Source organism: Agrilus planipennis, unplaced genomic scaffold (assembly GCF_000699045.2).
Source record: "Agrilus planipennis isolate EAB-ADULT unplaced genomic scaffold, Apla_2.0 scaffold46, whole genome shotgun sequence".
NCBI classification, from domain to species: Eukaryota; Metazoa; Arthropoda; class Insecta; order Coleoptera; family Buprestidae; genus Agrilus; species Agrilus planipennis.
This window is the reverse complement of record NW_020438933.1, coordinates 664,178-677,426: the sequence shown is the minus strand read 5'-3', so window position 1 is coordinate 677,426 and position 13,249 is coordinate 664,178. Positions and strand designations below refer to the sequence as shown.

Genomic DNA, 13,249 nt, shown 5'->3' with positions numbered 1-13,249 from the left:
TAATGCTGGTGGGCGGGCAGTCCCTCCGGACTATGCCGGAAGGTAGGGCGGAAGGCCCTCTTCAGCCTGCTTTTAGGAATCGTGGGAATGGGTGGGTGGTGGTTCGGGTGAGAAAGATGAGACGGACGAAATGAAGACAGAAGAGAATGAAAGATTATCTGTGGAATATTACTGCTTCAGCATTTGCCTAAGTGATCCAAGGAAACCACAGAAAAACTTGGACAAAGGCAGACGGACCCGGAATCGAACCGGTCTAAACTTCTAGGCCATGCCGCTCGGTAAGGCTAAGATTTTTTTTGTTTTTTTTTTTTTATGTTTTCGTGGAAGAGGGAAAATCTTCAAAAGACACCCAGCCGTCCGTACGACTGGGTAAGGCTAAGATGTTAAACATGAGCTTTTATACATAAATATATCATAAAGTGGGGGTAAAACAGAAACAATTAGAGTTGTGTGATTATTAATGGAGTGTTGTATATATTTATATTATAAAGTGGGGGTAAAACAGAAACAATTAGAGTTGTGTGATTATTAATGGAGTGTTGTATATATTTATTTCATTTTGATTATTAACTAAATTTTTACAATTTAGGATGGCATTTAGTATTTCCAGATTTTCTAGTAACGTGAGTTTTTTATCTTTTGATTGATTGAAACATTTTAATATACACGCCATCGAAATAAATAAAAATAGCCTTAAATCAATATTGGTTAACAACAAACTAGAAAGAGACAAACAAAAAAGAAGTGGGATCTACCAAATAAATTGTGAACATTGTAATGCTATTTACATAGGCCAGACTGGTCGTTCTATTAAAACACGCTCAAAAGAACATTTAGATGGTGTAAAAAACAAAAAATACACAATAGGCCTAGCAGAACATTGTACCACAAATAACCATAACATAGATACTAATAACGTAATAATACTACATAAGTACTCAATCAAAAGGTAAAAAACTCACGCTACTAGAAAATCTGAAATACAAAATGCCATCCTAAATTGTAAAAATTAATTAATTAATAATCACACAACTCTAATTGTTTCTGTTTTACCCCCACTTTATAATCTGTTTATGTATNTTCTTCTTACCCTAATCTAACATAATGATGCACATTATACAATTAGACTAATGACTGTACTTACTAATCGGAATGAATTAAAAAATTTGAAAAATAGCATAGTAGTGAACTTACTAATGCCATCGGCGTAAATTTACTGTAAAAGTTGATCTGCTTAATTTAGGAGTAAATTTGACAATGCCGAATGGTCATTCCGCTCGTTAACCTGAATTTAGTAATATGTTATTGCGTCTTCCTACGATTAAAATTCATTTGTTTTCTGGTGCTTATTGGGATCCGTCAAATGGGTATACACCATCTGGTAGCAAAATTTATAACTCGAATGAGGGAAAAATTTACATAGGAACTGTGTACGCAAATTGTAAATACACCTTAAAAAAGTAAAAAATTTTTTGATGATGGAGTCGACGAAGTTTTCTTCACCTACATTAACTACTTTCCAATAAAAACTAACCGTTTTATATATGTAAAAAATATATTCGGAAAATTAGAGAAAAAAGTAAACTAATANTGCCGAATAGTCATTCCGCTCGTTAACCTGAATTTAGTAATATGTTAGTGCGTCTTCCTACGATTAACATTCATTTGTTTTCTGGTGCTTATAGTACCTAATCAACGAATGTCATTTTTTGATTCTTTTAATTATTGGATTGTAAAACGACCTTTTAGATCTAGTTTAAAAGGTGAGACATTAAAACTTCCTCAAGATTTAGAAACTCATGCTCAAATTGCTTATGCAACTGCTAAAACATTGTTAGCTGACAATTATAATTAAGAACGACTTATTATTTAACATCATGCTAGAGCTATACTTGATGCACCTCTCTGCCAAAGGGAATCAATCATATATGCAGGATTCAAACAATTAGCTAATATTATTCAAAGAAACGCAAAATGGTTTGTTTAATACACTACTTTTAACAAAAACTGACTACAAAACAACCCATAACGGGGAATACAAATTATCTAAAAAGAAAATACCAACAATACAATTTTTGGATTTCCTATCTCATAAAGTCAATGCTTTTGAATCAATACATAATAAGGAAAATCAGTAACCCAAGTTTAGCGTACAACAATCGAATAAATTTTTTAATAAAAATAATACCTCTGTTGTGGTTACTAGTAATTCGTCAAATATGCTCTGAAAAATCACTGCCACCCTTTTACAAAATTCAAAAGAACAAAGGTTAATTTTGACTGAACAATTGAAACTATGTAGGAGTAAATTGTAAATCTGTAAGGGATGACATAAAACACTGTTGCAATTCGATAAGGTAATACAATAACACAATGTCCGCCTGTAAGGGCAATAAATATTAATCCAGCATTCTTCCCAAACTAGTATCACACTGAATCTATATAATTATAGAAAACTGCGTCAGGAAGGTATAGCTAATCTAATCTTCTTTAATCAAGGTATTTACACTTAATTAGAATGTAGAAAATACCACAAATGGCGCGGAAAACGCCATCTGTAGTACGATGCTACATTTTAGGATTACGTATGCTCCAACAAGGTCCATTTAAATATATGGATATCTACTTGCTGAAACGAATCCCGGCGTAGCTAACCTCAACGTGATAGGCTCGTTACCATAATCGAATAAAATAATTCGAAGTGGTCTGTATTCTGTCGAAACTGCCAGACGCGGATCGCGATTTCGATCTTTTTGGATCTCATCAGCGCGTCGCAGGCAGCTCCGACAGAACACAGACCAACTTTTACCTGCTGTCTTAACAGCGCGTTTTAGAAAATACCACAAATGGCGCGGAAAACGCCATCTGTAGTATGATGCTACATTTTAGGATTACGTATGCTCCAACAAGGTCCATTGGTATGAATATCTATTTGCTGAAACGAATCCCGGCGTAGCTAACCTCAAGGTGATAGGCACGTTACCATAATCGAACAAAATAATTCGAAGTGGTCTGTATAATGTGGAAACTGCCAGACCCGGATCGCGATTTCGATCTTTTTGGATCTCATCAGCGCGTCGCAGGCAGTTCCGACCGAACACAGGCCAAGTTTTACCTGCTGTCTTAACAGCGCGTTTTATAAAATACCACAAATGGCGCGGAAAACGCGGATCGCGACGCGCTGATGAGATCCAAAAAGATCGAAATCGCGATCCGGGTCTGGCAGTTTCCACATTATACAGACCACTTCGAATTATTTTATTAATTAGAATGTGTAGTACTTTCCATATTCACCAAACGATTATCATTAGTTTCATTCGATGCACGCAAATTCAATACACAGCCGTAATTTAGAGAGGCAGAGTCTGATTATCATATCTCTCGTGGAAAGATTTTCCACCATTTGTTGTGTGTAGGGAAAATCTCATCTAGTTGTAATAAACTTTCCTTATTTCAAAAAGTTCAACTTGGTTGGACACCAAAGTAGCGACTTATAATTTATCAATTAATGCCCAACGTGATCAACATCTACATCGGTTAGGTAAATCGATGACATTGTTCATAATGATCAGTTATTTCCTCAAAAAAGGTATTGCGAATTGCATTTTTCACCATCGAAGTCTTCTAATAGACATATTTACCGTAAAAACAAACACTATCTGCCAAGAATTCAAATCTCAAGCGTATTCCTTCCTTAGAACGCAAATATAAAATTGACTCACAATTTCAGAAACATTATGACGTTTTTATAAAGGTATATTCAATTAGGGCATACATATGTCGCTTATATATAATAAGAATTCATCACCAGGAATAACATATCATATTCCGCATGACAATGACTTAAAGGAGAGCAGCATATTAACCAAACACAGTTTGCTGCACACTTGCTTTAAGGTTTTGTTGCGGTGTCGCAAAAATAATAAAAATATATATTTAATACAGAGTCATTTGTTTTTAATGAAAATCAATCAGTGAGACAAGTTAAGTAGTGCAAGATGGGGGTTTTTATTAATAAAAGGCGTGCAGTTTTTACGTACTTGGTGTACAAATGCGCTATTGATCGAAAAAAAAAAACATGAGATGATTTTGGGTACACCCACATACTGATTTACGGCTTACGAGGGGGACATTGGTAACGTCGTTTTCGGATTTAAGGGAGAATCTTAACCAATTTTTCAACTACTTTCAAATGAGCGCTGCTCCATTTGATGAATTAACAGTGGTGGCCGCGCCTGCATTTTTGGTTGTACGGACAGCGTCTGAAAAGTTAGCTGATGGTGATAAATAGGTGTTTGGTGTAAAAACGTCGGTTGGGATGGTGCTATTAATATTGCTTTTATTACTGATATTACTTTCAAAAAATGCCCGATCGGGATTGATATCCACCTGCTGTGGTTAGAAGATTTGCGGAGGAGTGTTGATGAAATTTCTTCGTTTGGCCGTTGCTGTTCATCGAATTGACGATGGCTCGAACCTGGATCATCGAATATTTCTTCTGTTGACCTTTCCTCTAAAGGCCTTTCTTCAGACTCTATTTCACTCTCTGGGAGGGTGCATTGGGTTTCTGCAGGGGCTATACTTTTCTGAAGGAAGGATAATTGTCGTGCGTATATGTATGTTAGTCCTGAATCAGCCGCCTGTCGAGATTTTGTCTACTTTTTCACACTTTTCATATATTTCCATCACGAATTTGTTACCTAAAATTGAAAACAAATTGATACTGTTCTACTATTTGGGCAGTGGTTCACATTTTTCCTTGTCATCCATGCAAGCCATTTTTTGTCTCTTTCATGGTATATTTCTGAGGAAAAATCACATACCTCTGGAAACTGTTTTACTGCATCAATGAATAATTCTATATTCAAATCTTCAGAAGTTCTAGTAGTAGCCATCCTTTTTGCCTACAGTAGTGCTGGTACGGTTCCGTAGGGACCTGTGGCTCAAAACAGTCGCGATTTGGACGCGCGACGGCGCGCAAATGAATGTGCATTAACCCATTTGCATTTTAAGCCGCATTTGCGCTGATGCCGCGGCGCCGAGCGGCAATTGCCGGAAGTATGCACTAGCGCTAAGTACGATCCGCCGCAAAAAATTATGAAAAGGTTTATTCTGTCAAACGTGATTTAAATATTCGATCCCGAAGTTGTTCTTACTAATGTTAGGGTCACAGGAGAATTATTATTGCAATAATATTAACAGATGAAAGTAGGTTGGAATAAGTCGGTAGCATTAGATACACCACATGGTTACGCTATGGGCAATCTTAGTAGAGTAAGGCCTAGCGCGCATTGTGACTTTTGTCACGGTGATTGTTTCGTCACTCTGGTCAAGACTGTTGCTCATTGTTGACGTACTTGCACTTGGTTACGTGACATTTGGGTGACTTTTTGTTCGTGGGGTCTTGCGACATGCCCGTAACGGAACTGTCACCCCGACCGTACATGTGAATTCCTGTGCGAGTACTGCTGACGAAATGTCACTTTCCTCCTCCTTTCTTCCTTTTAATGACAAATATTGCTGACGTAATCACTGTCGAGACCTCTCCGTCCACATGTCATTAATAAGTAAAGCAAAGATCTCCCAGTACCATTTAGTGTTTACGTAAAACTTAAATAGCCTCCAAAGCTGGCGTTGGCGTCAAATTCCAAGCAAAACGTGTCTTTACATGGAAATGACGTAAAGAACGACATACTGATAGATGAAATGAAAATGCGATTATTCATCATTCCATCATTGCAAACATTCTGTAAAACTTTCCATTTACTAATCTATCACTCTGCAGTGGATGAACCCAATGTTCTTCACTATTATACCTTTTCTTATTCCTAATAACAAGTGCACAGATCACTGGCATCTTGAGATCCATTTTACCAAATGACGAATCTGGGTGACTGTCACTCTATATCCTGGCAGATAAGAAATCTTTCGTAACGTGACGACGACAATAAAAGATATTTGAGATTGTACCTCGCGACTTCTTCCAAAATATCTACTGCAACTTGTTGATACATCAAAAGAAGTAATCTCGACCCCATAGCTAGTATTCCAAATCCTGCCTGGGTTAAAAAAATTTACATTATTCACTGGCCATTTTGCTCGAGATTGCAAGAACTACAGCCAACTTATGGGGTGCAAGTAGGTTCATTCTCACCAAGCCCTCGAAGAAGTCATCATTTCAAGACTGGAAATGATAACTCATTATTCATGGAAGGCTCCATAAATCAGTACAATCTTAGAATGGTTATTCGCACATATGTATCCAATACCATCGTTCAACCTGATGTGGTATCAGAATGGCGAATTCGACTTTTGACCAGAAGACTTATCTTACCTACAGCTACCGGGGAGACTTCACCAATCTATGGAGAATGCAACGTGGTAATTAGAATTGGAAATGCAGCCTTACCCAGCTGGGTATTAATAGCCGACATGGTAGATGATGTCGTCATTGGATTAGACCTTCTTGAAGAACATGGAATCGAATTAAATCTGAACAATTCTATAATAAGCACCGGTTGAGAAGAGGTAGTAATGTAAAATCCAAAGACAAACCTTGCTGCCAACAGAGTGATCATAGAGGAAGATCGAGTACTACCGGGTCACTCCGAGAGCATTGTAAATGTCAGAGAAGACGACGATATCGGCTAATTGGTGGGGGCTGCTGAACCAGACAATCAAGCCTTGACGTAGAAAGCATGATTTGTAAGACTTAAGCTTATAAGAAGTACAACATTATCGATACCTGTTAGAATAGCCAATTTGAAAGAGCAGAAACAAGCGCCATGTGATACTTCCAAAGAAAAGAATTTTATAAGTCTTAGAAGCAGTTCATGGCGAAGGATATTTCTACGTTACGAAGACTCTAGGGAAGGTAAGCGAGCAATTTTATTGACCACGAAGTAGAAGCCATGTGGAAGACTGGTGCAGGCAATGCCCGACATCCGCTGTTAGTAAGGGACCGAAGTCAAGACAATGTCATCATTGGATTAGACCTTCTTCAAGAACATGGAATCGACATAAATCTGAGCACTTGTACAATGCGCACCATTGGAGAAGAGATGTGAAAGCCCACAAGGTGATCGTGGAGGAAGATCGAGTACTACTGAGTCATTCCGATAATATTATAAAAGTCAGAATAGACGACAACATCTGCCGATTGGTGAGGTAGTCGAACTAGACAATCAAGACTTGACACAGAAAGCATTATTGGTGGGACATACCTTCGTAAGAAGCGGAACATCATTAACTCCTGTTACAACTGTTACAATAGCCAATTTGAAAGACTTCGAGCAAAAGTTCTGCAAATACGCAGAGTTGTGTATTTGAAACAGTAGCTGAAATCCGCCATTGCGACTGGGAAGAAGAACCCGAGATGATACCGAATCGTTTCCTGTAACTTTATTAGAACTGGTGAAACGGTCAAGTAACCATCTCAACAAACATCAAGTCAAACATTTGGAAGAACTTTTTGGTCGTTTTGAGACTTTGGTAGAACCAACTTAACTTACCACCGCATCAATATTGGAACAGCAAGGCCCATTAAACAACCGTCTAGAAGAGTTCCTTGTGCGAAGCAAGAGGAAGTCAATAATCTTATGAAAAACATGCATAAGCAATTGGTAATAGAACCATTCCAAAGATCTTAGGATTCCCCTTTAGTGCTTGCACGTAAGAGGATGGTTCCACAAGACAGCTACCTATTACCCCGAATCGATGACATACTAAACAGTCTAGCTGGAGCTAAATGGTTCTCTACTGTCGATTTGAAGAGCGGATACTAGCAAGTAGATATACATCCGCTGGATAAGGAAAAGACTGCCTTTACAACTGGAAATGGTCTATGACAGTCCAATGTGATGCCCTTTGGATTGTGCAATGCACCGGCTACATTCAATATATTCATGGAGACTGTATTATAAAGATTAAACTGGAGAATTTGTTTGGTTTATCTAGACGACGTCATCATAATAAGAAGAACTTTGGACGACCACCTCCGAAACCTGAAGGAATTTTTTAATAAAGCTGCAAGAATGAAGGTAAGTCCCAAGAAATGCACCTGTTTAGAAGAGAAGTGAAATACCTAGGCCATATCATAACACTAGAAGGAATTATGACCTACCCTGACAAAACGGATGCCATGCTAAGTTGACCCATACAAAAGGATCCTCACGAGCTTAGAAGTTTTCTGGGACTTTGCTTCTACTACCGAAGATTCATAGGAAGGTTAGGGAGGAAGAGGAGGGGGAATGTAGAGGGGATCTATTAAGACTATTAACAAAAACACATTCTTGAATATTAAACATGTTCTAATTCATAAGTGCTACTTATTAACTGTAATTTAAGACCTAGGTACAATAAATAAAAGTAATGCTTATTGGCTTTGGTGCAAATGGTTATTACGATTGTTGAAGCAGAAAATGTTTTGGTGTGTGAATAGATACCTTTTGGGAGTGGAAATTACATACATTAAAGGTAAAATATGTATGAAGTTTCTGACCTACGAATATACTTACTTAATCAATTTTTTCATTAAACAATAAAATAATTTATGTAACTATAAGAAAACTATAGGAACTATGATACTGCTTTTATTATTCTTTGACTGTAAGCCGATTTACAGCACTTTTCCTTTCTTATAATAACAAATTCGTGAAATATGATAATAAAATTCGGTTTGCACTCCAATTATTAGTATTAATATGCACTTAAATCAGTAATTATAAATTATAATAACAAACAGTAAGATAAATACTATAGTATAGCGTTTTGTAAACACTAAAACAAGGAACAACTCCCGTCCGGCAACAAATTTAAGTCCGGAAAATTCTCTACCGACTGGACTAATAATATAGTACTCAACGCTACCGTTCTTTCGCTTTATTCGGTTAATAATCCAATTTAAATGCGTTTCCGTTTGGAAATGCCTTTGTCATTCACATTATGTATTTCACACTTGCCTGTAATTAAATTTATGAGACAAAAGGGTTCAGTATCGATTACCTGCATCCTTTTATGGCGATTTACAGATCGTGCTTTAGCCGTTCAATCCGGACATATCGATGCATCGAGGTCTGTTTTGTTTTAAGAGATTTTTAATTAAATTTCAATCAGCAACTTGACGTCGAGTTATAGCGTAATTATTAAAGCAGAAAGCTGCGTTGGTCATTAATACGTAGCGGACGTACAGGCAATCAATTTTTTATGAATGAAGATGCGTGAAACAAATTTTATATGAAATACTAGACGTTTATTTACATCCATTTTGGTGCAGAAATTATATATTATTAGACAGAGGGCAAATTCTAGCGGGTCAGATGATTTCCACCTAGGTAAATTGAATAATGTGCATGGAAATTCGGGTCTGTTTTGATTAATAGTTTTATCCCTCCATACTGAGAATAACTATCGAGAAATAAAGTATGGATTAACTATTCTATCTTTTGTAAGTAGAGGGGCAGACGGGTTCCCATATCTGGACGACAGCTCCCAAATCTGGGGAATGGTCTATTCATCAACATCTTACCAATTTTGGACCTTTAGAAGGTCTTTCTAGGTCATTCTTCATCTGAAGAGGTTGGACCATACCCCTTTTGTCAACAATACCAGACCTAGAAAGGCCTTCTAAAGATCCAAAATTGGTGAGATATTGATCCCCAGATATGGGGAACTGTGACCCAGATATGGGAACCCGTCTGCCCCTCTACTTTTGTATTGCCTCATATTACAACGAACAAACAAGCGAGAATGTATATTATGTAGTAAACAAAGTTAATTATGACTTATTACGTTCACTCTACTTGACATCACTTACAATGACGTAATCTACAATGCTGGAATGTAGCTTATATTTTTTAAGTATACTACAAGTAAGTTCAATGAATTGCTGCTATTTCTTTTTGGATTAGTTCATCTAGACTACGTCGATGATGAAGACTCGGTCCTTCAATAATTTTACAATGTCGGTTTTTATTTTATAAAAATAAAGTTTGATAGACGAAAACGGCTTTGCTGAAAGCTATGCATTGAAATCAGAAGTTTTATACATATCTGTATCTTTGAAGTTTAGATCAAGTGTTAAGAACGTTAACTGTTGTTATTAAATTAAAATAAATGAGTTATTTATATAGTTGAATCTGGAAATAACAACCGTATTCCTTTTCACAACAAACAATGGTGGTTACCTTTAAAAGAAAACAAGTTTATATTGCAATTACGTTGGATGTCATTATTTAAATTAATGCCAAGATTATCATTAAACAACCAGAGGAAATCATGCAATATTTTAATTCCTTCTTAAATAGGATCTACATGTTTCAAAATCTGGATAACAATCATTCACACATCTGAATGACCTTAGTGAGTAACATCATTAAAGTGCTGTCGATCCTGCTACGTATATGTACGTATGTACAGTGGCGGATTATCCATAAGGCAAAGTAGGCATATGCCTAGGGGCGCAAAGTTAAAAAGGGGTGCGCGCGGAAATGTTTAAACCTAAAAAAAAAATAAGGAAGTACCTAATAAAATATAAGTGTTTTGCAAAATATATGACCACCAGAGGATCGCCTATGTGGTGCTAGCCTAGAGCGCTCTCTACATTTAATCCGCCTCTGCGTATGTATACGTCAACGTCAATCATATCCTTATCCCAACTAATACTGTCAATGCAAATGCGAGTTTGCTGGTTTGTTACCATTTTAAGCCTTAACTACTCAACCGAACATTATGAAATTTTGTACACACATTGTCAGGTTATAGAAAAGGGCATCATTATAATCGTAAGGTCGTCAGTCCTAAGACTGGTTAGATACGGATCTCCCCTTTTTTCTATCTTGAGGTAATCTTAACATTTCCCTAAAACTAGAACATCATACATCTTTCACTGTTTGTGAAAATCAATAAAAAAACATTAACGCGAGCAAAGCCACGGGAAAAAGCTTGTGATTTATAAAAATCTTTAAAATTCAGAATCACAGGATTGTTTTCAATAACTATTTTACAATAATTCAAATTTATTGTAAATTAAGTACCTAATGCAGCAGGTAATTTATTGGCCCGCCCCTTTATTTTTAAACACATCGTGTTGGTGTGAAAAAGAAGTACACTTTTCCGTAAATGTCATACTTTCATGATTGTCTAAGCAAATCATTGTACAATGGATTCAATTGTTTTTGGCGGCCTCAAATACCACTAGTAATCAGGACGAAATAAGTATTTTTTCTTTTGAATTCTTACCTTAAATGCATCAACAGGAATTCTGCAAGAGTACTCCTGCCCAAGAGAACGTATCTGCTTTTGCTGATACCAGAATTTAGGAATGAATACAAGAAGCATTGTTGGAGTAGCTGTAAATTGGCTCCTCAAAAAATTAATTATAAGTACCATATCTGGATGAAGTTCCGAAAGGATAAGGATTCTTAATATGTAGTAAATGCTGCTGAATGTGAATTCGATGCTAACAGCTGCTGTCAGATACTTTCTTTCCTGAAACAAAATAAAGTTATTGTAGCGACAGTATACTTTTATTGAATAAACAAACTCACAATGAATTAAACATAACAATAGATTTTTACATATTGTCTTTGAGTTACTTCCCTTGTTGCTTCCTTAATAGCGAAATATACAGATTGAGAAATTTTTCGATTTATAATTAGTTTGAAGAATTTATTTGTTTAAATATTATCTACAAGTATTTTCGTAGCTATCGTAACAATATCCGCATATTATGTTTCCTGCTTTGGTGAGTAGTACAACATCAAAACTAATGTAATTAATGCCGTTTGTGGTGTGTACTGACATTGTAATTTAACATATAAATTAAATATTCAAAAATATTTATTATATATATGTTGGATTGGTTTATTATGTAAGGGAAAGTACGAAAAGGTGGCATGGCGCAAGTTTGACCTGGTTAGGTNTATTTATTATATATATATATCACTCGGAAAGTAAATCAATTAGCAATCATATTGTTACGTACAAGCATTCACACGATGAATCCATTACTTCCTGACGAATCTCGAATATGTCCGCAGGGGGGGACCCAACGATGGTCGGCAACCTTCGTCTTAAAATTATACCCTGAGTGAAACATATTTGCCGCTTAGCAATATAAAATTTAGAATTTTCGAGAAGATTGAAGAACGTTCCAGAGAATTCGATAATAATATAACTAGACTTCTGTATGACAGTTGATGACAGTTTGTGCATGAACAGTTAATCAGTAATGCAGTAATGTATGTGGGTTTAATTTTAATGTTCAGGGGTTATTTGCTATCTATTTGACAACTTCGAGTTCTCTCACCACATCAAACAAGTTCAGGAACCGCTGACTGAGTATTTTCGGTGCATTAATTCAGTGTCTTTTGGGTTCTTTACATTTGGCACCGCGAAATTTTTGTTTATATTATAACTAATTTGCGTATATTCTCGGTTTTATATTTAACGAAGAATTAAACTTGAATTAAAACCGTTTTCGTTAAAAACGAAACCTTCTTTTTTCTTAATTAGATCTGTACAGTAAATAGTAAATTACATTTATCTGTTACAGATGATCTTAAATTAAAAGCTGCAACTTACGTATAGGCCTAATTAAAAATTCTCGCAACGTGTTAATACAAAAAGAAGTAGCTCCTTCGAAAAACTTATTACAGTCTGCCATTTGTCTGAATGTAAAAAAACTGTTATTGACAGGCGGTTTACACGTGAGAGAAAAGCTAATGGTACAGGTCAAGTTGCAAATAAGTTACGCAACTCGAAACAATTTCTAACAGTTTGCAAGGCGTAATTTACACTTATTTTCCAGTAAAATTTCATATGGCAGCCAGTTTCCATATTTATCTATAAAATTTTTCTGATCTACTACTGAATTAACAATTTTTTTATAACAACTCGGAACTTTTCTTCACACTTTAAAATTTGTTTATGTATATTCTTTACAATTAAAAGTTTACAGTAAGAAAGATAGATTAATTAAAGTACATGTACGTAACAATGCAAAGCAATTTTCATTTTGCAAAAAAGTAACATAATTTTTGGTAAATTTTTAGTCTTACATTTTTCCTTTCAGAATTTATGTATAAAATATTGTAGCGAGCACGAGCGTCTTTATGTGCGATCGGGCATACGTGTGTGTGAGCGACTTATCGATTCGCCGACTAACCGCGGGCGCCTTTCTTCATGTGCGCCGTATTTGTAAATGTGTGTGTCGTACCTGCGTTCCGGGAAAGCAATTAAACAGTTCAAA

General features: G+C 36.0%; 1 protein-coding gene across 1 annotated transcript in view; it reads right to left on the bottom strand.

Annotated features, from left to right (window-relative positions):
• Positions 1-13,249, bottom strand: part of LOC108744730 (probable G-protein coupled receptor 158) — a 378,923-nt gene that overhangs the window by 43,808 nt on the left and 321,866 nt on the right. Inside the window, exon 8 of the mRNA XM_025974263.1 lies at positions 11,239-11,487. Coding sequence (XP_025830048.1) covers positions 11,239-11,487 — 249 coding nt within the window. The remainder of the gene's footprint in view (positions 1-11,238; positions 11,488-13,249) is intronic.